At 40.8% G+C, this 24,312-nt stretch overlaps 1 protein-coding gene across 2 annotated transcripts in view; it reads left to right on the top strand.

The window, feature by feature from the left end:
- The first annotated feature begins 22,046 nt into the window (after window positions 1-22,046).
- PAPSS2 (3'-phosphoadenosine 5'-phosphosulfate synthase 2) overlaps window positions 22,047-24,312 on the top strand; it is a 91,099-nt gene continuing 88,833 nt past the window's right edge. For both annotated transcript variants that reach the window (XM_032245608.1, XM_032245607.1), the window contains exon 1: window positions 22,047-22,362. In XM_032245608.1, the coding sequence (XP_032101499.1) occupies window positions 22,336-22,362 (27 nt within the window). In that variant the 5' untranslated portion in view covers window positions 22,047-22,335. The remainder of the gene's footprint in view (window positions 22,363-24,312) is intronic.

Genomic DNA, 24,312 nt, shown 5'->3' with positions numbered 1-24,312 from the left:
AATAGGCAAATGCCAAGCTTTAACTGATCCAGCTGTTTCTGTACTTCACTTCCATCTTCTATGTGTTACTTTTCTTTTTCTGTCCATAAATCTTCAACCATATGACTGCTGCTGGAGACTCTCTGAACCTATTCTGGTTTGGGGGCTGCCCGATTCACAAATCGCTCTTTGCTGAATTAAACTTTGTTAAATTTAGTTTGTCTAAATTTAGATGATGCCAAAGTAGAATTTGAGGTAGAGATTCCAGTGACTCCCAGGACCACCAAGGAAAGCAGGAACCTGCTGGGCCCATTGTGTCCATTGCCGTCTTACAGCCACTAAGGATCATAAGTTCTCTCTTGGATTCCAAAGCTCCACAGATTTGTGTTTTGAGCTATCTGAGGTTGAGCACATTTTTTTTTTAGCACATTTTTTATCTGAGCTGTATTCAGAAGTCATGACAAAAACTGGACTGGGTCAAGCATTGAACTGGATCCATAATTTTAACTGACTTGGATCCAGTTAGAGGCCTCAGATGCCTGACAAGGTCAGGCAGAAACTAGCAATAGATGGCAAAACTGCAAGGGCACAAACTTTAGCTTTTGGAAATTTGCAGACATTTTTGTGTTCTACCTCCTTTGTTTCTTTTTCTTGCACACTTAAGTACAGAAAAATCATTGACTAAGTTGATCAAGGAAACATGAGAGCCAAAGCCAAGATTCAAGGTAAAAATGAGATCCTTAGTTTCTGAAGAAATTAAGGAATCTACCTTCCAACTATACCTACATTTACATACATAAATATTAGGTCCCAGAAACAGTAATGCTATAGGAATGACAAAAATCTTACCAAAGATAATTTAACATTACAATGGAACATTCCAGATGAACAACACTGCACTTTAAGAAATATATTTGATGATGGCCATAAAGAGCTGTTAAAAACAAAAAAGTGCATTTGAAAATGAGGGTTTCCAAATTAGACTCAACCAATGATGCCTATTAATGTGAAGCTTCTAACAAGATTTCAATATTTGTATTGCTTTCAAAAAATACTGTTTATAAAAGGCAAATAAAAAGCTTAACTGTTTAATTGATAAGAATAATTAAATCTCCTAAATGTTTGGGTTAGTTACCATCCCACCCTGAAGGTGAAAACAAAGCTGTCCTGGATAAAATGTTTATAAAACATTTTAGTAAACTTGTTAGAGGTGAAATAGACTTGCTTCCTTTTCAGGTCTATTCATGCTGAGTCCAGGCATAGAGAATGCCTTCTTTGCTTTCTTCCTTAATGACTCCACTCTGAACTCAGTAATTTTAGCTAAGAAACTGTAGCTAAGTTTAAAAACAAACAAACAAACAAACGCTTATGGAACTAAAATACACCTTTCTGGCATTTAATTGGCTATTTTGAAACATTTTTGTAAAAGAAATTTACATCTATAAAGGAAATATGTATTTGTAAGGGTATCTGCCTATGTACCTTAGAAACTTACCATTGTTTTAAATTTACTAAACTAGTCATACCTTTGTTTAAGGTACTTTTCTGGCCACCTTGTCTTAAGTGAACTTTTACTTACACTGTTTTTTCCTTAGCTTGAGCAAATGATGGTACAATATTTAGGTCTCAAATCTCATTTCTGCGCTTTTGAGATACAAACTTTCTACCTTGTTTCACCTGCATTGTACCTTGAGAAATGCACGTTTAGGGTTGCCTGGCTAACAATTACTTAGGGCAATGAAACAGGTAATTGGAAGATTGATAGTGTGAATGGGGAAAATAAAAACCATTTAGAAGCTAGCAAATAAAAATCCTTATGAAAGATATAAAATCTGCTCCTGTCTATGTGTCTGTATACCTATATGTGTTATGTGTAAGTGATAGTATTTGGTAAACAAAGCCAGTTTGAAAATTGTTGATAAATTAAAAATGGATTCAAAATTGCCAGTTGAAAATAATTAGACCCTTGCTTGATTTGACAGACTGTGAACTTATGTTTTTGATTTTGAGCCTAAAAGTTGGGGGTCTGGATAAGTGGCCATGGTGAGGCCTAGGGACGTGTTGTCAGTGCCCAGACCAGCAGCTACCAGGCAAAATCAGGCCCAATATGGCCCCTTCTTCCCTGCCTCAGATTTTCTTCCTGGCTATTCTCGGAGGGGTTCCATCTTCCAGGCCTCCCTTCACAGCTCTGCCTTCTGTCATTAGCGCTACAGCTGATGTGTAAATTCAGGACTTAGGCCCTGCTCTTCACAGACTTCCTGGGTGCCACTTGGCTACTTGGGACCCAAGATGACTGCAGAAAACATTGGAAAAGATTCCTTTGTCATAGTTTCAAAATTCTTTTAAGTTAGAATCTCTTTTTGTTTAAGACAGAATCTGTCACCCAGGCTGGGCGCAGTGGCATGATCATAGCTCACTGCAGCGTCGAATTCCTAGGCCCAAGTGATCCTCAGGTCAGCTGGGACTAAAGGTGCACACCACCACACCCACTAATTTTTTAAAAATTTTTTACTTTGTTGCCCAGGCTAGCCTCAAACTCTTGAACTCAAGTAATCCTCCTGCCTTGGCCTCCCAACGTGTTGGGATTATAGGCATGAGCTACCATGCATGGCCAGTAATCTAAAATACTAAATTCATGTTATGTTTAATCAAATAATAGATAATCATAAAATCTCAAAGTCATTTGTAAGCTAAAATACTAAAAAATTAATAAACAAAAGTTTAAATTTATATACTTTGACATCTTATTTTTATATGATATAGAAAAGCTAAATATACTTAACTCTGTTAATAAACAATAAGGAAGCATCTTTCCAAAAGTTTATAAAATAGTTTTCATCTATAAATACCTATACAAAACAGTTCAAAATTATTTGCTAGGGTTTTCACTAGAATTAGGGTTACTAAGAGTTTAAATTACTGTTAATATTTGTAATTAAAACTAATAGCTGTAAGACAAACAATTCTGTATAAAGTATATAAACAAGATGTGCTTTTGGTGAGGACAGCTACAAAGTGTGTGTTTGTTAAAAAGAGGGGTTTTTTTTGGTCTAGTTTGAAGTTACTTAAAGTTTCTTTCAAATGGAAGGAATAAAAAAGATGTAGATAAAACTCAAATATAGAAAGTTGAAAAGAAAAAATAATTGTATAAACGTATAAGAGATTTTGAAAAGTTTATGGAAATCTGGTATCAAAAGCCAACTGAGATTTGTTTTATAAGGTTTTATTAAAGCTTTGATGTCAATAAATACACTAATACAAAAGTAAAGTTTTGTTTTCTCTTTTGAAGAAAAATGTCATATAGTATTAATAAGATGCAGTAAAAATGGCTGAACATGGTGGCTCACACCTGTAATCCCAGCACTTTGGGAGGCCAAGGCAGGTGGATCACCTGAGGTCAGGAGTTCAAGACCAGCCTGACCAACATGGTGAAACCTCATCTCTACTAAAAATACAAAAATTAGCCAGGTGTGGTGGTGATCCCACTTGCTAGGGAGGCTGAGGCAGAAGAATCCCTTGAACCCAGGAGATGTAGATTGCAGTGAGTCAAGATCATGCCACTATGCTCCAAGCTAAGCAACAGAGTGAGAATCCATTTTGAAAGAACAGAGAGAGAGAAGGAGGGAGGGAGGGAAGGAAGGAAGGAAGGAAGGAAAGAAGGAAGAAAGGGAGGGTAAAATATTTTTGTTCACCTTTTGAGTAAACTGCAAAAATAAACAAAAGGAGAAAAGGAGAGACAGATTTTTTTTCTCATATTGTCTTTCTCAGTTCTTTTGATTGCTTGGAAAACTGTGTTTTCTGCCTATCAAAGAATAAATGTTTTTGTTTTTTAAAACATTTTCATTATCACATTGGCCATATAAATGACTATTATTTTAAAATAACCTGTGATTCCATTTTGGCCAAGTGTTTTAAATCTTTGACATATTTGACAGGCTTCCTGAAATCACATTTCAACTTCAAAATTGTCTTTTGTTTTTATTTTTGACCTCTAACTTTGGGGTGTTAGAGAGGGCCCCTGCAGCATACAAAAGAGGGACAAACAGTATTGATATGTTAAATTACATGAAAAGCATTGTAAAATAAATACTGTTTAACCTTCTTCAAGTTATTTTTTTATGAATCTTATGTGTTCCAAAATTGTATGGAATTTCAAAAATTCTAATGTGTCTGTATGCTATCAGTCATGATTATGGTTATGTTAAATAATTGTAGATCACAGAAATAATCAAGTTCCCTTCAAAATGTACTCTTCATGATGATTTTAAGTCATTTTCATAGTTAATTGCTTAATTCTGATGCAGTTTCTGGGAGTTTTACAAGCAAGCAAAGTCCTAGAACATTATGTCTTCAAGGAGTTGGATGGAAAGAATCCTGAGAAGTACTCTTGAATATGTTTTCTGATAACTTTAGGATCATAACATTTGGACTGGGTAAGAATTCCCAGAATTCTAATGAAGAAACCAACTGGTTTATAAAATTGCTAACCTAATCAGGATAAAAATTAATTGGATACCAAGAAAATACTCTGCCAGATTTTCATGCTAAATCAGTCAGTACAGAAATTTTTAAAATATTCAATTTGAATGAATTTCATACTCCAAGTCAAATTATAACCCATCTAATAAACAGTGCTATCCACCTAAATTAAAGAAACAAAATTGATATTTAAGAGGGTATAAGTTCAATGTTACATGGACTTATGGAGAGCCTGGACGGCAAACTAGACCTTCTTGGCTCTTAAATCTTCCAATATTAAAAGCTCTGCATTCCATGACACATAAAGGAAGAAACAAAATAATACAAATTACACACACACACACACACACACACTCTCTCTCTCTCTCTCTCTCTCTCTCTCTCTCTCTCACTAACTATTCTAAACTGCCGAAATAATTTATGACCAATGTTTGCTTTGTCAAACCCAAAATCCTACAAAGTTAATCAAAACTTCAGTTACATTTCTGATACCTGATGGCTCATTTAAGCATTTATAGAGGGATTTCATGCAATTGTTATTTTCAGTGCATGTTTTCTGGTTGTATAGACGTTTTCCCATGCAAGAAGATTGATGCTATTACAGTAGCTAAAAGGTTATTAGAAATTGTTTTTCTATCATGGGACATTTCTGGAGAAATCTTTAGTGATAGAGGTACTTGGTTCACTAAACAGTTGTAATAGTTAACTATGGTATTACAGATACAATAGCAATAGCTAAAACTAACTGAATTATTGAATTGCCTTGGTCAGAGGTATTGCAGATTGATGACAATCAGATCCACTTAAAGTGGAAAACATAAGTTGATCCCTTATGCAATAATCACTGGAAGGCTTATGCATCTAATAATAGAAGCTCACTATCTTTTATCACTAAACTCTGATATGACTAAATGCAGCAAGGCTTTTAATGCATTTTTTAATGCATTATGCCAAAGTGTATTTTCACCAGATAAAGTTTTCCATGGTCCACTGACTAAGGACTATCATACCCTTTACAATCTATAATAGAACCCGGTGAATGGGTCTTCTAAGAAAAACATCAGAGAAAAACTACCGTTCTCACCTGCACTGCAGCAAAACTTGCAAATCTTGAACCTTGAGTTCACAACTCAGAAGCTCCCCCCAGACGCTTGGAACTGTATAGCCATTGGATACCTAAGGTAAAGCTAACCAGGGAAGTTTCTCCACAAAAACAGACAGCATCTTTGACATACACAGTTTTTTCCAAGAACATGTTTTAAGGCTCTCTGCTATCATGAGAGTCCTATCTCTAACTTTTTTCCTTGCCTATATCTCTATAAACAATAGAACTGAAAAGGGGACCTCTTGTGTGCACTCATGAGGTATACATTTATTTTAGGAGGATTTCACAGCCAGCCTTATACATAAACAATCTTATGCCTTGATAAGTGGAAGATGAAGGGCCAACATGAGTGAGAAATTTTAATGGTACCTTTGTTGCTTTGTTATCTATCAAAACCAGAACACTGGTCCACTCCTCTTAGCCTACATTATAAGTTAAAGAGAACATTGCCAGAGTCCTTCATTCTTTTGGATGGGCATCATTTATTAGGTCTGTTTTTCCATGGTTTAAAGTAAATGAAACAATGATTAGAAATGTGTCCCTTGGCCAGGTGTGGTAACTCCCACCTGTAATCCTAGCACTTTGGGAGGCCAAGGCAGGCAGATCACTTGAGGTCAGGAGTTCGAGACCAGCTTGGCCAACATGATGAAACCTTGTCTCTACTAAAAATACAAAAAAAGAAGTGGCTGGGTGTGGTGGTGTGTACCTGTAGTCCCAGCTACTCAAGAGGCTGATGCAGGAGAAACACTTGAACCCAGGAAGTGGAGGTTGCAGTGAGCCGAGATCGTACCACTGCACTCCAGCCTGGGTGACAGAGCAAGACTTCATCTCAAAAAGAAATATATCCCTCATAGTAGTCTAGGCTGATGCAGGAGAAACACTTGAACCCAGGAAGTGGAGGTTGCAGTGAGCCGAGATCATACCACTGCACTCCAGCCTGGGTGACAGAGCAAGACTTCATCTCAAAAAGAAATATATCCCTCATAGTAGTCTGTACAGCAGATTCTACTACAAAGGCTATGGTTACACACAGGTTTTAAATTCTCTTTTGTATGTTGTGCTAAATAATAGAATTGCTCCAGATCATCTACTGGCTAAACAGAAGTATCTGTGCAGTTGCTGATACATCTAGTTGCACATAGAGAAATACATAGGATATTATAGAGACTTGACTGTAGGGAATTAATGAACAGGCTGCTTGGTTAGGATGAATAGACTTTTTATCTAGCTCATTCTTTGGTCTATTTGATTTTAGCTGGTTTGGTTCATGGGGAGCCTGGCTAAGGAGCATACTTCAAACTTTTGGTATTACCCTCCTGATAGTTGTGATAGTAGTCTCCCTGGTATGTTGTATTCTCTCAAAAGTTTTAAATATTTACCAGTAGCCATCCATAAAATGTCAAATGGTCTTTATTCAGCTGGAATGACAAAAACTAAAAGAAATATGAACATGGGGTACAATAACCTATGAATGATATGCTGAGAGTGGAAACCCAAAATGATGATAACTGAGAGTGGTACTAAAGGTTTAAGTTTTGGTTATACTCTCACCTAAATGAGAACCTAACCAAAAGGGAGAATTTTTAAACAAAATTACAGGAGGCCATTGTTTTGGTTTGAGCTCATGTTCTAGGCCACAACAGACCAGACAAAACCAAAATGGGGTCACTCATGCTAAATGTTACATAATCAGATTGAAATTTTAATGAAGCAGATAGGTCCTAAAACATACCAGATTTTGTTTTTCTTCTGTAAACAGGAGATTCCAGCACAAGAAGGTCCCCTCTACTGTAACCCTTACAAACATAGGCTGGGCATGGTGGCTCACACATATAATCTTAGCACTTTGGGAGGCCAAGGTGGGCGTATCATGAGCTCAGGAGTTCAAGACCAGCAGGGACAATGTGGCAAAACCTCATCTCTCTTAAAAAACAAAAAACGAGATGCCTTTATTGTCACCTAACAAAACCTATTTCCCAATGGGATTTGAGACAGCATAAGTATATTTAACATGGTAATAGAGTAACATAAATGCCTATAATTTTGGTCAATCTCAAAATTGAGGAATTGCTAAACTGAGTTTAGCCTAAAGCTGCCTACTTATGTATTTTAAGTTTGGCGTAAAGGTATCTTCATACTGAATGAACTGTAACCTAACTGGATGTATTAGTCCATTTTCATACTGCAATGAGGAAATGCTTGAGACTGGGTAATTTATAAAGAAAAAGAGGTTTAATGAACTCATAGTCCCACATGACTGGGTAGGCCTCACAATCATGGTATAAGGTGAAGGAGGAGCAAAATCACATCTTACATGGCAGCAGGCAAGAGAACATGTGCAGGGGAACTACCCTTTATAAAACCATCAGATCTCATGAGATGTATTCACCATCAAGAAAACAGCATGAATGCCCATTATTCAATTACTTTCTACCAGATCCCTCCCATGACATGTGGGGATTATGGGAACTACAATTCAAGATGAGATTTGGTTGGGAACACAGCCAAACCATATCACTAGATATGTAAACAGATTGTAACCTGCTCTTGTGCTGACCACTGAGTTTTGGCCAATCAAAGGCAGCCAACTGTTCACGCTTCATTCAAATAAGGCAATTGCCAACTGTAAACAATCCAGCTGGCTTTGTACTTTATTTCCATTTTCTGCCTGTCACTTTCCTTTTCCTGTCCATAAATTTTCAACCATGTGGCTGCTCTGGAGACTCTCTGAACCTATTCCAGTTCAGAAGCTGCCAAATTTATGAATCGTTATTTGCTCAGTTAAACTCTGTTTAATTTGTCTTAGGTTTTTCTCTTAACACCCATTTGCAACTCTATTGCCTACATAAGTTGGAGAATGAATATGGCTCTGGAATAACTGACTGACTGGCTTGCTCAGGTCTAAGATATTTTCCAGGACTTTTGATTTTAAAACCAGGACAGTCCCAGGCAACCCCTGACAGTTGGTTACCCTTTTTGGGTATTGAAAGGCTCTGAGCCATACTATGTGACCATCCTATTTCATTAATTTTTCTATTCTGAATCCTTCCTCTGATATTCTGTGGCTAGACCTTGTCCTGAGTTATAGACCTGGGAACAATGCCTTGAATGTTAAACGGTCCCTTTGGATAAAGTAAGTCTCTTAGACCTAAGACAAGTCCATTTGCAATGGACTCTTGAACTCTCTATTTGAGTCTTTATTGAAGTCTTGAGCTCTCTACTAAAATCAAGTAATTTCTATTAAATGCAAGTGATCACTGGCTGACTCAGGTGCTTTACAAGTCTATTTTAATAATTTGCTGGAGGTTGTATATTATAACAAGGTGAATGAAGCCAGTAATGAAGAGTTGTGTTACAATAGCTTTCTCCCTGAAAGGATAAGCTGAGAACTGAGTAATGGATAGAAAATTATCCAAAGAAGTTATACAAATTGGCCAATAAGCATGTGACAAGATGTTCAATGTCTTTAGTCATCAGGGAAATGAAATGCAAAACCGTGAGACAGCACTTCACACTCACTAGGATGACTATAATAAGAAAGACAGACAATAACAAGTGTGGGGGAGGATGTGGATAAATTGGAACCCTAATACACCACTGATGAGATTCTCAAATGGTGCAGTCACTTTGGGAAACAGTCTGGCAGTTCCTCAAATGGCTAAACATCCAGTTAACAAGTAACCTAGCAATTACACTCCTCAGTGTATGCCCAAGAGAAATGGAAACACATGTCTACACAAAAACTTGCATGTGTATTTTCACAGCAGCACTAGTCACAGTAGCCAAAAGCTGAAAACAACCAAATATCCATTGATAATGAATAAATAAAATGTGGTACATCCATATGATGGAGTATTTATAAAATATTTCATAAAAAGAAGTAAATACTGATACATGCTACAACAGGCATGAACCTTAAAATACTATGCTAAGTGGAAGAAGCTGAACACAAAATGCCATATACTGTATGACCACATGTGTATGAAATATCCATAATGGGCAAATCTATAGAGAGAAGGTAGATTAGTGATTGTCAGATTCTTGGGTCAGGGGTGGGAGTTAAGAAAATTGTGGAGTGATGGTCAAGAAGTGCAGAAGGTTTAGAAGGTAATGAAAATATTATAAATTTGATTTTGATAACAGATGCACAACTCTGTGAATATACTAAAATTCATTGAATGGCACACTTTAATTGGGTGCATTTTATGCTATGTGAATTGCATCTCAGAGCTGTTAAAGAGAAAGAAATAAAAGATTGTTCTGAGCTTTGCTTCTGTCTCATGGCACAACTAAGACCACATTACAAACCTGACTCAACAAGGTTACGTGAAATTCAGGCTCAGCCAGTCTCCACCTCATCAGCCTCTCTTTTCATATCAGTGAGAAAAGTGCCAGGAATTTTAAGTTCTTCTTACTATGGTATTTAAAAGAGGAAGTGACCAGGTCACCACCTGTATTAGTCAGGGCTCTCCAGAGGGTCAGAACTAATAAGATATATGTATATACGAAAAGGAGTGTACTAGGGAGGATTGGCTCACATGATCACAAGGTGAAGTCCTATGACAGGCCATCTGCAAGCCAGGGAAGAGAGAAGCTGGTAGTAGCTCAGTCCAAGTCTGAATGCTTCAAAACCAGGGAAGCAGATAGTGCAGGCTTGAGTCTTTCATCAAAGGCCCAAGAGCCCCCAGCAGGGCACTGATACAAGTCCTAGAGTCCAAAGGCCAAAGAGCCTGGAGTCTGATGTCCAAGGGCAGGGGGAGAAAAAGAAAGCCAGAAGACTCAGCCAGCAAGGTTCTTCCAATTTCTTCTACCTGCTTTGTTCTAACCACACTGGAAGCTAATTGTATGGTGCCCACCCATTGAGGGTGGGTCTTCCTCTCTCAGTTGACTGACGCAAACATCAGTCTTCTCTGGCAACACCCTCACAGACATACCCCAAAACAATACTTTATCAGCCATCTAGGCGTCCTTGAATCCAGTCAAGTTGACACCTAATATTAACTATCACAAGTCCATCCCTTGTCAGTTTGGCACCCACACACATATCCTGAAATCATACTTAACTCCAAAAAAAGACAATAATAGGGTCATAATTACACCTAACATACCACAACTATTCTACATACAACCAAAAGCACACTAATCCTTAACCTAAATGCTATTACACAAAGTTAATGCTTAAATACTGATATGAAGCCAATAAATTTTATGTTACATGATAAAAGAAAAAGTAAGGAAATTAACATAGTTCTTTAGTATAGGTGTAAACATGCACAAACATTCTTAAGCAGGAATTACAGTCCTCATTTCTGCAAGTGGTCACGTGGCCATAGCTTGTATTGATAACTACCTTCTTTTACTACATATTCTGTATTCCCTTTGCCTCAACTGGTCATGGTGTTTTACCTGGTGAAGTGAACCAAAGCTTCATTCTTGAAGGGTCTGGATTATTTGTAATCATGCCTGGATTGCGTTTTTAGTTTCCCATTGATCTTAATCACAGGGCATGGAAATACTAAGAGATGGCCTAAGGGATCTCCTGTCTTCTACACATATGCTTCCTACCCTCCACTGTTGAGTAGTAGACTGGTTTCATCTTGAAAGCCTGGGTCAGTCACCCCAGTCAACACTGTAACTCCCTTCTTAGCTTGTTGGTTTAGAGGCAGGAGGAGCCCAAATTGACAAGGTGATAGTCTTAACTTCCAGTTCAATTGAATCATTGTGTTTTCTGGTGGCAACATTCCTCCCTCTGGAACTAAGACCTCTAGGCCTTAGTTGACAGCAGAATGTAATGTTGCAGGAACAGGAAGCAAAAATTTTGCTAGTGAGTCACTAGGGGTGATGGTGAGTGGTGCCACTTCCACTTCCACATCTTGATTCCTTGACCCATGAATCCTGGCTATGGGAGAAAGAGTTTCATATATTGAAAGCTGACTCAGAGCACACATGGCCTTCTGGAGAACTTTGCCCCAGGCCTGCAAAGTATTGTCACTTAATTGGTGTTGTGATTATGACTTGGAAAGGCCATTCCTTTGTTCTATCAAGCCAGCTGCTTCAGGATGATGGAGAATATGGTAAAACCAGTAAATGCCATGAGCATGAGCCCACTGCCACACTTCTTCAGCTGTGAAGTGAGTTCATTTTTCAGAGGCAATTGTATGTGGAATACCATGATATCGGATAAGGCATTCTGTGAGTCCATGAATGGTAGTCTTGGCAGAAGCATTGCATGCAGGAAAGGCAAATCCATATCCAGAGTAAGTGTTTATTCCAGTAAGAACAAACTGCTGCCCTGTCCATGGTGGAAGAGGTCCAATGTAATCAACCTACCACCAGGTAGCTGGCTGATTACCCCAAGGAATCATGCCATATTGAGGGCTCAGTGTTGGTCTCTGCTGATGGCAGTTTGGGCAATCAGTGGTGGCTGTAGGCAGGTCAGCCTTGGTAGGTGGAGGTTCATGTTGTTGAGCCCATGTGTAACCTCCATACCTCCATCCATTGCCACCATGGCCATTTTGTTCATGAGCCCATTGGACAATGACAGCAGTGGCTGGTAAAAGAGACTGAGTGGTGTCTACAAAATGGGTCATCCTATCTACTTGATGATTAAAATGCACCTCTGCTCAGGTCATCCTTTGGTGAGCATTCATGTAAGACACAAATATCTTCACAGTTTCTGACCACTCAGAGATGTCCACCCACATACCTGTTCCCCAGATTTGTTTGTTACCAATTTTCCAATTATGCTCCTTTCAAGTCCCTGAACATTCAGCCAAACCATTGGCTACAGCCCACTCATCAGTATATAATTGCACATCTGGCCATTTCTCCTTCCAAGGCAAGTGCACAATCAGGTGCACTGCTCAAAGTCCTGCCCACTGGGAATATTTCCCTTAACATCTGTCCTTCAGGGATGTCCTAGAAAGGGGCTATAGGGCTACAGCTGTCCACTTTCAGGTGATGTCTGGATACTGTGCAGTATCCAGACATCCACCTGTAAACCAGGCCTTAGTCTTATCATCCTCTGTCAGCTGATCATAGGGAACTCCCCATGAGGCCACATGTGCAGCCTGGGAGAGAGAAGGCAGCATGGCAGGAGTGGGGACTGTGGGCAGTTGAGCCACTTCCTCATGTAACTTACACGTGCCTTCAGGACCTGCTCAAGCCCAATCATGTATATACCGCTTCCATTGTATGATGAAATGCTGTTGTTCATGCCCACAATTGAAGGGAGAAAAAGCACAATTCTGGTGAGTAAAGTTCTGAAGCTTTAGTAGTGCTGAGAGAAATATGGTCAAGGAGGTTTCAGATGTAGAAGAAGAAAAAACTTTTCCTATACCCTCTTGGGTTTAGTGGCTAGGGCCTGTGACTTAAACTGACACATGACCAATAAATAAAATGTTATTTTATATGCACACAGGGAGAGAGGCTTCACAGAAAAGAAGTGGAAACTCAAATCAATCAGGCCTAAGAGCTTATATATTCATCTTAACAAAGGGTAATAAATTGTGGAGAAATCATAAGACAAAGGAAAAGGGGTTTGGGCTTCTAGGGGTGGTATATTGTGGGAGGGTAAATGTATGGGGGAAGCTCATTGAAGAAAAGGGTTATTGTAGTAAGGTTTCTTTGTGCAGACTCATCTCAGCGCTGACTTAGCAGCTCTTGTGACACAGTTTGTTCACTGCCTTCTGATATGGGAGAAGGGAGGGGAGATACTTTCACAAATGGAAATTCATGATATTTACCCTACTTGTAGGTTGGAAAAAGGAGGATAGAGAGTTCCTTCTGAATCTGCTATTTCTCAATTGCCTTAATTTCAAAATAATCCTTATGCCAAAGTGGCGTATTTGGGGTGGTATATTCTGATTCCCTTCACCAGACTCTCGATCCATCATCAATTAGCAGTCCTTGGACAAACTATTGTGCAAACTCCCTCACATATCTTCTAGTGAAATTTGATGAATTTTGCCATCAGAGGCATACTTTGGAAGCTGCCCTAGCCTAAAGTCTAAGGAAGGCCTGAGCCAGGTGAAGTCTCCGGATTGCAGAAATGACAGCACTCTGAGTGGGACAGTTTCCCAAGGTGTGTGAAGCACATTCAGAAGGATCAGATTGGTGTCTCGTGGGGCTGATGTGAAAGGACATCTGCTGACATATGGAAGCTTCTGATCTGAGAGGAGTCTGCTGAGTGGTGGCAGTGTCCACTTGGATTCTTTTGAGGTACACACTGGCTGGGCTTTGGATATCAGCACCTCTCCTAATCCAGCATCAAGTGTTCTGTGCTTTAGGCACTCCAACGTTCTTGTGATACAGTTTTTCTAGGTCTTTGCTTCCACAACATCTATGCCTTTTTACCTAAAGGCTCTGCTTACTCATGGATTCCATTGCCTCATGACGTTTGCTTAATGGGTTGTTTATTTTGAGATGGAATCTCACTCTGTCACCAGGCTGGAGTGCAGTGGCACGATCTTGGCTCACCGCAACCTCCGACTCCCTGGTTCAAGCGATTTTCCTGCCTCAGCCTCCTAAGTAGCTGGGATTACAGACACATGCCACCACACCCAGCTAATTTTTTTTTTTTTAGTAGAGATGGGGGTTTCACCATGTTGGCCAGGATGGTCTCGATCTCCTGTCCTCATGATCCACTTCAGCCTCCCAAAGTGCTGGGAGTACAGGCATGAGCCACTGCACCTGGCCTAATGGGTTTTCTTGATTTGTCTTTTAGTTTCTGCTGCCAATATGGAATTCCTGTCTGTCTCATATTTAAATTTTTGCCTCCTCCCAATGTGGGGCAGTTACCTGGCTCTCTTTACACAATCTATTCTGAGATGGTGGAAAGACCTAGTTTTGGATATGCAGTCATGTTGGATCTAAAGCTACCACATTGGCTGGGTGCAGTGGCTCATGCCTGTAATCCTAGCACTTCGGAAGGGCGAGGCGGGCAGATCACCTGAGGTAAAGAGTTTGAGACCAGCATGGCCAACGTGGTGAAAACCTGTCTCTACTAACTAGAGTCTTCTGGTTTTGTGAGACAAAAGCCCTTAGATAAAAGAAAGAACTCAGACTAAACAAAGTATTTAGAGAAAAATCACTCAGGCCTAATGAAAAGCCTTCCATTGGAATTAGAGTTAAGTGATCTTGCAGATAAATTCTGAGGGTAGGATCCAGAAATGTGTGTTTTTAAAAGCACTCCAGGGGATTTTGGGGCACACTGGAGCTAGAGAGACAGTGGATTAGATGTTCCCCACCTGGCTGCACAGTAGCCTTACCTGAGGGTTTAATTTTCTGGCACAGGAAAGAGGAAAAGCCAGGCAGCAGATTATTTTTTCTAAGCTTCCCAGGTGATTTGCATGATTAGTCAATGCTAAGAACTTTTCTTGGTAACGTTTATTTGCTTCCCCACAACTCTTTTAGATGTTTTATTGCAGTGAAACATCATAAATGAATTTTTACAACATTATCCAAAGTGTCTCCCCCAACACATATATTTCTTTTCTTTCTACTTTATTTTCTAAATTTATTGTAGAAAATTAAAACGCGGGTGAGTAGGAGGATCTACATGTAAGACACTGTTTTGCAGATGATGGTTTCTGAAGCAGCAACATCAGCAGCCCTTGGGAACTTTTAGAAATGCAAATCCTGTGTCCTACTCCAGACCTCAGAATGAGATGTGCTGGTGGGGGACGGGGCACCAATCTGGATTCTCACAAGCCCTCTAGGGGATTTAATCACCCTAAATTTTGAGAGCCAATGATTCTCTTAATGAGAAACTATTAAAACTACTAATGCCTGGGACCCAATCCTCAGATTCTGATTGAATCATTCCTGTGTGTGGTTCTTCCAATGATTAAAATATACAACAAAGTTTGAGAACTTCTGGGTCTTTAAAGAAGAACTTAACGCTGTCCAGAGCAGAATTGTCTTTCTAAACTAAAACAAAACCAAACAAAAACAAACAATAGGGGGATTTCAAGGTTCAAGGATAAGTTTGTTTTAACAGTACATATAATAACTTGGACCAATATTTGTGTTTTAGAATGGGCAATAGTCTCCAATCTTATCTTTAGAAGATTATCGCAGTAATTATAGTTGTATTTTTAGTATTCAGTGACTGAAAATAGTATGTCATCAATAAGTGAATTTAATAACATTTTAAGTGAATACAAATGTTATTCTTCACTGTTTTTCAGAAAATGTTTAGCATCCATATAACCTCTTTTAAAATACTTTCAGGAAGCCAAAGGCTCATGAGTTGGGGACCGTTAGGGTTTTTATATTTTTACCAGAGAGAGAGAGAAACAGCACATGTGTATGAGACAGCAAGCTTTAATTTTTATTTATTTTTTTATTTTTTTACTGCTTATCTTTCCATGATGTGACTACCCAAATTTATGAAATACTTACAGAAAATTTGGGACCCCCTAATAAATTATGCTCAATATATTGTATTCTATTATTTGGAAATTAACCATCCACTTAGAGCAGACATGATATTCCCTAGTAATTATAGTATTAAATGTATTGTATCCCCACATTTCTCAGTTTTTTTGGAAGATAAAGTGTTTACGATATAACCCCATGTAAGTTATTTTTAAATAGAATATTTCTATTCTTCCATACTTAAAGATAAATTTCTTCAATGACAACTCTACTTTCTCTGAATGTAATGTTTTGTAATATTTGCTTAATTTTAGGCCAAACATCACAATTTCTACTTCTTCCTTTTCTTTTCCTTCTTTCGTTTCTTTAAAATGTAATTCTTAAAATATAGCTAACTTTAATTGGATATTTTTCAAATAAATTAAACCTCTAAGTGACATAGATTTAGCTGTATTTCACCTTGCTAAACATATTTTAAAAGAACATGTTGAAGGCTGAAAAACTTAGCCAATTAGTTGTTAATAACTGAAGTAAATGATTTGTCTGACATTAAACAAGTGTAACTGTTGTTTTTGCTAAGGACTGTTGAATTTTGAAGTGTATTTCCACAAATACCCAAATTGTTTCTACTTTTTGTAATGTGTGAGTATACTAATAAATATACTTCTTTTTACATGAATACAAAAACTTTATAATAACTTCAGACTGGATTCCATTCAAGAAATGGCAGAAGAGCATTGCTTTCACCTGGGAATATGGGTTTTTCCACTGGCCACCTAAGATCTCTGGGCAGATTTTTGGTGATAGGATCAGTGCTGCCAGTGCAATGTTTGACTGTCAGTTTTTCTCTGTATACTCTGGGTATTTACTAATAGACTGGAGCACTTCAGGAAGGAGGCACTAGAAATAGCAAGGTAGGAAGTGTATACCTCATGTAGCCTGAGGCATCAGCCGAGGCAGCCTTGGCCATCAGTAGGGTGACAGATCACCCTCCTGATTAACTTCCTTTTAACCTTGAAAACTTAGGTTAAATATCACCAGTCACAGGATCTCTTCATAGTGCAGCAGTCATCACCTCTGTTTTTATGTACTTTTTTTTGTTACTCTAAATATCCTTTTATTTCAGCACTTAATCACAGTTCCTTAGAATTATTTGTGTACATATCCATCTCCCATATCAGACCCTGGGCACCTCAGGACAGTGACTTCCCCTTCTTGGACCTGGGAAGTCTCCCTAATTACTACTGAGCAAATGGGAGGCCAGCCACATGGCTAACACACTCTGAAGGGCATGAAGAAGTGGGCATGAAGAAGCGAGCGTGCAAAAGCATGCTGCTGCCTTACTGTATGCGGCAGGTCCTCAGTTACAACTTTCCCTATTCTTCAATTGCACCTCTTAAAATCAGCAATACAGATACTTACAATTTTCTGAGCATACCATGTTATTTCATGCATCTCTCTGCTTTATAATTTTCAAGTTACACACATACCTATCTTACAGAGGGAAGTTCTTACAAAAACCGTACCTTTATTATTATTATTATTATTATTATTATTTGAGATAGGGTCTCACTGTCACCTAGGCTGGAGTGCAGTGAGGCAATCTTGACTCAGTGCAACCTCCACCTCCTGGGTTCAAGTGATTCTTGTGCCTCAGCCTCCCGCTATTTTTTTTTTTTTTTGTATTTTTAGTAGAGACAGGGTTTCACCATATTGGCCAGGCTGGTCTTGACCTCCTGACCTCAAATGATTCCCCCACAGTGGCCTCCCAAAGTGCTGGGATTATAGGCTTGAGCCACCAGTCCTGGCTCCTACCATTTTTTAAAGTCTCAGTTGATGTATGATCTTTCCCCAAAAAAATCTGACGTTGGTCTCCACTCTCCTCCCAAAGTTGAGTTAGATGTCCCTCCTTTGTCGCTCACAATCTCCTTTAACTTATTGACCAGTTTGATCCATACTCTTGGTTTCTTCTAAAGAAAATAATGACCAATGCCTACGGTGAACTCAATGTTCTTCAACAGGAGGATGTACTGAAATGCCCAGACACTTCTTCACCTAAGCTGCATATTTGCAGGGATCCATTGTTTCTTTTCAAACCTATTTCTACCAGTCGTACTTGTTAGTTTAATTAGGTAATTTAATTAGATATCACTTAAGTGAATAGCACATGAGTGAAAAGAGTTGTGTTTTCTATGAAAACGGATGCTTTGGAAAGATAAGATGCTAGAAATTGTACTTTTGAATGAGCCAAAGGCAAAACTACAGACAAGGACAGAGAGCGGTATGTAGTAATCTTGAAGGAATCTCCTCTCAGGTTTTTTTGTGCCCCTAATTTTTAACGCCACTTCATAAAATTCCAACCTGGAAATTGCTGAAGATGCCTAATGAAAGTAGTTTATGAAGTTCCTGTCAGTAGACTCATGTCACAATAGAAGCCTTTAGTCCCATATCAAAAGATTAGTGAAGTGTGTTATGTCAAAATAAAATGTCTAAGGCATGCACATTATCATCTTTACCCATTCCAATTATGTATTGAAGTGTTAGGGAACTGGTGGGGGGCAGGAAGGGAGGCGGGTATCTTTCTCTTTCAATAGATTGTGATTGTCTTGAAGTCAGGGACCGTGTCTTGCTCATCTAAGTAGTACCTGTGCCTGGGAAAAGTGTTCAGATCCTCGAGGGCTTTTACTGAGTGCTCTTCATCCAATGGAATGCTGCACTTATTTTTGTGTAGGGGGGTTTCAGGTCTTGTTCAGCATTTATGCATTACAACCACAAGGGGGCAATATAGTCACATTCCTTTGTAATGACCACCCAGTGGTGTTGCCTCCAAGCTAGAGCCCCTAATGTGATGGACTCCCACAAAATGCTTTGGAGAAACTGTGCCATAAACATCTCACCAACACGGACATTCTTTGTATATGCTTCTGCTGTTTATTTGGAGGAGCTGATTGACTCTTTTCTAAACAATATAAGGATCAACTAGCCATCACCATTTTATTAAGTTAGGCAAGCCCAGATAGTTTCTGGAAGGAAAAGATGAAAATGAGATGGTGGTGAAGGGGGATGGTACAGAGGACAACCTTCATGTAAATGTTATGAGTAATACCAAGGATAATCAATTGGTACCATGTTATCTGTGGTGTTTTTCAGGGAAGGCTTTTCCAAACTACTGAACAAGTTATGGATTGCATGTCCATATTAAGGGGAAGACCTCAACCCTTCCTCTGTCCCCTGAATGAGTCTTCTCTCAGTTCCTATATGTCAGAATCATAGGCTCCAAAAATTAAGCTGCTTGTTGCACATATCTTTTCAGAAGGAATGTCCTCTCCTAAGAGCAAGAGGGTAGTGAGATGAAAAAGAAATCAATATATTGCCTTTATTTATTTATGTATTTATTTATTTATTGAGATGGAGTCTTGCTCTGTCATCTGGGCTGGAGTTTACTAATGGCGCAATCTTGGCTCACTGCAACCTCCACCTTCCAAGCGATTCTCCTGCCTCAGCCTCCTGAGTAGCTGGGATTACAAGCAGGCACCACCACGCCCAGCTAGTTTTTGTATTTTTAGTAGAGACAGGGTTTCACCATGTTGGTCAGGCTGGTCTGGAACTCCTGACCTCAGGTGATCCATCTGCCTCAGCCATCCAAAGTGCTGGGATTACAGGCGTGAGCCACCACACATGGCCTTTATCTTAATATCTAAATATTGCCTTTAAAATGAAAGACCCTGAGAAAATTAAAAAGAGCATTTTGCTTTTTAGTAAACTGCCATACTGAATCACCACTAAACTGGCGATATGTGACATCAAAGGGTCATGAACAGCCTAGCTTGAGTCCAAAAGATCTGAGGCCTCCATTTTCACAGTAAAAGAATATCTGTTCCAAAGTAATTTTTGACAATGAATGAAATCTTAAAACAAGGTAAGCAGTCCCATTTACAGTTATCATGGGGTATTGAAATAGTTGACCTGGAAGCTGAGTGACGTAGTGCACAGGGCCTTTGGGGTCAGAGCACTTGGGAAGTCAGGCTGACCTGGGTAAAAGTCTGCACTCTGCTCCTAACTAGTAACTATGGTCAGATGCCCTGAACACCAGTTTTACATTGCTCATATGTAAAATGAAGGAATTGGGAAATTGGATAAATGATCTCAAAACCTCTTCCAGGTCTAAACAATCATACATTTCTTTCCCAGGAAGTAGTCCTTAGGTATTTGTCCTTAACCTGCTTCTGTTTCAAGACGACAGCTTTTTGTTTTTAGATGCAATATGAAAAAACATAACAATCATGCAAATTGCTATTTTTCTTTCTTTCTTTTTCTTTTTTTTTTTTTTTTTTTTTTTTGCTGAGATGGAGTTTCACTCTTGTTGCCCAGGCTGGAATGCAATGGCATGATCTTGGCTCACTGCAACCTCCGCCTCCTGGGTTCCAGCAATTCTCCTGCCTCAGCCTTCTGAGTAGCTGGGATTACAGGCATGTGTCACCACCCCTGGATAATTTTATATTTTTAGTAGAGACAGGGTTTCATCATACTGGTCAGGCTGGTGTCGAACTCCTGACCTCAGATGATCCATCAGCTTTGGCATCCCAAAGTGCTGGGATTACAGGCATGAGCCACTGCACCCAGCTGCACATTGCTGTTTTTCAATTCACACTTAACTTTACCTTCTCTTAGGGCAAAATCGAACAGAGTCTAAGATATGGTGGAAACTAATATAGAAGAATTTCTCCAATGAAATAAGAATAGGATATTGCTGTTTAAACTTCATGTACATTTAAAATAGGCTAGTTTGTTTGCAGAACAGTAACTCAAACCCGGTATTTGCCCCTAGCAGCTTACATTGGAAGGGAGTGGTGGCAGTTTACTCGAAATGAATAAGAAAATAAATCAGCTAACAACTCAAGACTGTACAGCCATGCAGGCTGCCTTTTAAGTTTCTGAATTCTGATTTATTTTTCTTTCCCACCTTCCCATGGCGAAGGGCAGTCAATGAATACTCAGATCAAGCGTCTGTCTGGAAAGCTGGCTGTCTTCCAGAAATACAATTAGGTATGAAAGAAAAGTCTCATCCCTCACCTCCTTAAACTATTACTCCAACCCTTTCACAGCAGAACACTAGAGTGGGAATGAGAAGTGTGTCCCTTGTGTGTCGCCTTAGTTCTTTCGACGGTATGGTCATATCCATCCGTTTGTGGCATTGTACAAGGAGTCCGTTAAGGTACAAGGGGTGTGAGACCCAGTGACTGCCCCCAAAGTGCTTGTCACTAGAGCTTCTCTCCCTCACTTCTACTTGGTCTTGACATTTTTCTTTCAGAGGGTTGCCTCATACTGACTTCTGGTAAAACCTTGGAGTCCTAGGCCTAAGCCTGCTCAGGGTGTGCCTCCTTTGCCTCCTCCTCAGGGCCTATTCCGGTGGGACAGAAGTGCTACTTTGGGGATGGACTGAAACAAGTCACTGGGCTTCCACTGGCCATTGGCACTTGCTTGACGTGGTGAGGAGGGGCCGTGCTTCTGCAGGCCCACACCTGTAACCTGAAGATACTGCTGTGATGAGAGTGGAGGAAGTGCATGTAACCTCTTCAGCACAATGCGTAGTGAGTGAACAGACAAGCTGTGAGCCTTGGGCATTATCACGATGCTGGTGGAGAAAGCCCGCACTGCTGATGGAGGCTGACAGCCTGGATTTGAATCCCCTCATTTGGCATATAATCTTGGCAAAGTCTGAAAGCCTCAATTGCCTCGTTTGTAAAATGGGAAGATAGTAGGACTTGCTACCCAGGCCGGGGCTGGGGCAGGATGGAGGGGGCGCATGAGGATTAAGGCAGAGCTCAGCGGAGTGCTCTCTAAGGATCCACGAATATGGACCTTCGTTTTTACTATTGCCTATGAGGACCCCGCCAACAAAGCTGGCAGCTTTAACATCCGTGCCCTTAACCGAATAAGCTCTCTTAGGCCCTGCATGCAGGCAGACTTCCTTCAATTGGCGCGGGGGGCTGGTGGGGGAGTGGAGGACGCTCTGGGACCCTCTCGGGGTGGGGCGGGTGGGGTGGACTTGACCCGGGGCCGGCGCCCGGGGACGCGCGGGTCTGCGGCTCCGCTGCAAGGTCTCTCCGGGGACCGGGGCCGGCGGAGCGCGCGCCCGAGAGTAGGGGCCGGGCTGGGGACCCGCCCAGGCGGCCGCGGCCGGATCCCCGGGGCTGGGAGCTGCTTGCTGAGCCGACGGGGCGGAGAGGAGCGTGGCGGGAGGAGGAGTAGAAGTGGGCTGGTCAAGGGAAGTGCGACGTGTCTGCGGAGCCTTTTTATACCTCCTTCCCGGGAGTCCGGCAGCCGCCGCAGCCGTCCCTGCGTTCTTCGGTCTTTGCTCCCGGGACGCAGGCTCCCCGCAGCCAGCCAGCATGTCCGGGATCAAGAAGCAGAAGACGGTAGGCTTCCAGGCGCGGGCTTCCCTCCCCTACGCCGTGCTGCACGCGCGGGCCCGCGCCCCCCAGACCCTCGGCACTCGGGTCCCACCCACCCCGGGAGGAGGAGGAGGAGGAAGAAGAGGGCACGGAGGGAAGCAGGAGAGCCAGGCTCTGTGTGGGATTCCCGGGGCAGCCCCTCTCCACCCCGCGAGGTCGACACGCCCGCGAGAGACCCCGAGCTTCCCAAGTGGGTCCCTATCAAGATCCAGGACCAGGGACAGGAAATCCCCTTTCTTTCTCAGGAGCGCTTCCAGACCCGCCTTTTCTTCTGTAGGCTCTCGGAGCAGATCGAGCTGACTCCAGGTCTGCCAGGTCTGCTGTCTGGGGTTTTGTCTATGGAACTTCCTTGGAGTGGGCTTTAATGACGGATCATAGAGGAAACTGCAATTATCGAGGCTAACTGGAGGAAATTGCATTTCTACACTGGCGGGATTTAGCCCTCTAGTTCGATTCTGCTCCCTATCAGCATTGGGTGGCATCTCGAGTTCAGTAATGAGGGATGGGGGTACCCCTCGGTTTGGTGGAGTAAGATGAGGGGACTGTGTTGAGGAGGCGCGGTTTTACCCAGAATTAATCTGAGCTGTCCTCTTTTAATGGGGAAAATGAGGGTGTGTCAAAAAGAAAAGTTTCTTTCCCAGCAACATGGGCACCTATCAATTTTGTATTCTTAAAAATGGCAGCAGCTCTATTTGTCAATTATACCCCAATAAAGCTGGGGGAAAAAAAAAACGAGAGCAGTGATCATAGACTCTTAGATTTGGAAGGAGCCTTCTAGACAGAAGTGGGGCGACGTCAGATGTGGTCAGCAAGCCTTGATAAAATCCCACTCAGCAGTCTGGCCGCTAAACGGACCATTTTCAGCCACCATCCTGCAAGCCTCAGATGATTGTACTGGTTACCGAATGGGTTCACCTCTCTCTAATAGGTAGACTTGCGATGGGCAAATAGTAGGTGCCCGATAAATATTTATTTCTATTCTTATATAATGTGTATACCAAAATATCTTTGAGGTGTATTTGTGGTGGGCCGGGGGAGAAGTTTAAAAAAAAAAACAAAACATAAAACCAAGAAGTGGGGAAGGAGTGTGGAGGAGTCATGCAGGGCTAGAAGTGTCACTTGAGCAGCAAGAGAATGGAGTGGGGGCTCTGCGGCTTCTGGGGATCATACTGGACCAGCAGGAGGGTCCAGGATGTAGGTGGCATCAATTTGTGAAGGGACGTTCATCAAAATCCAGCTGCCTTTCACAGAAGTAATTTTTAGGTGGGGGACTCTCTGCGTTGTAACATATTTTAAAACTAATAAATGAAAATCACTTGTATGTTATTCCTATTTAATGTGATTAATTTCTGTAAAATCCGAAATAGTGTCTTCTAAATGGCAAGCTGCTGTGCTAGTAGCTTTTTATATCAGTGGGGTTTTAATTCCCACCTTCCAGCTTGTATCAAGAATTCCTTCTCAGTTGGGATACGGGGCTTTGTGGAGCATTAGAAAGGGCCGGGGTGGTCTCTCCTCTTCATGCCTCCAGTTGGCAGGAGCCCAAGAAGAGGACGGTTTGAGAACAGGGTCATTACAAATCAACTGTGGGGCTCTACATAGTCACAAGCAGTGAGGAATTTGAGGGCTGGAGGGTTTGGTTTTTGTATTTACATATTCTGAATCTTCTATTTTTTGTCGGGTGGGTGTATGTGTGTGTCTGTTTTATGCAGCGTTAAATTAACTCCTGAAACAGCTAACTGAAATAGAACTTTTCTGAATTTTGATTTAGTCTAACACAGTTATAACCCAGGCACCAAGCCAAGTTCCCAATAGGGCTAGATAGGTACTATTGGTACTATTTACAGCAAGCTAGCTGTAAATGCATATGAAATCTCTCAGGCTTTAAATGTGAATTCAAAATGTGTTTTGAAACCT

The sequence above is a fragment of the Sapajus apella genome, unplaced genomic scaffold, assembly GCF_009761245.1.
Source record: "Sapajus apella isolate SASKATOON/1434 unplaced genomic scaffold, GSC_monkey_1.0 scaffold58, whole genome shotgun sequence".
Taxonomy (NCBI): domain Eukaryota; kingdom Metazoa; phylum Chordata; class Mammalia; order Primates; family Cebidae; genus Sapajus; species Sapajus apella.
The sequence above is the reverse complement of the archived record's forward strand: the minus strand, read 5'-3'. Positions and strand labels throughout refer to the sequence as shown.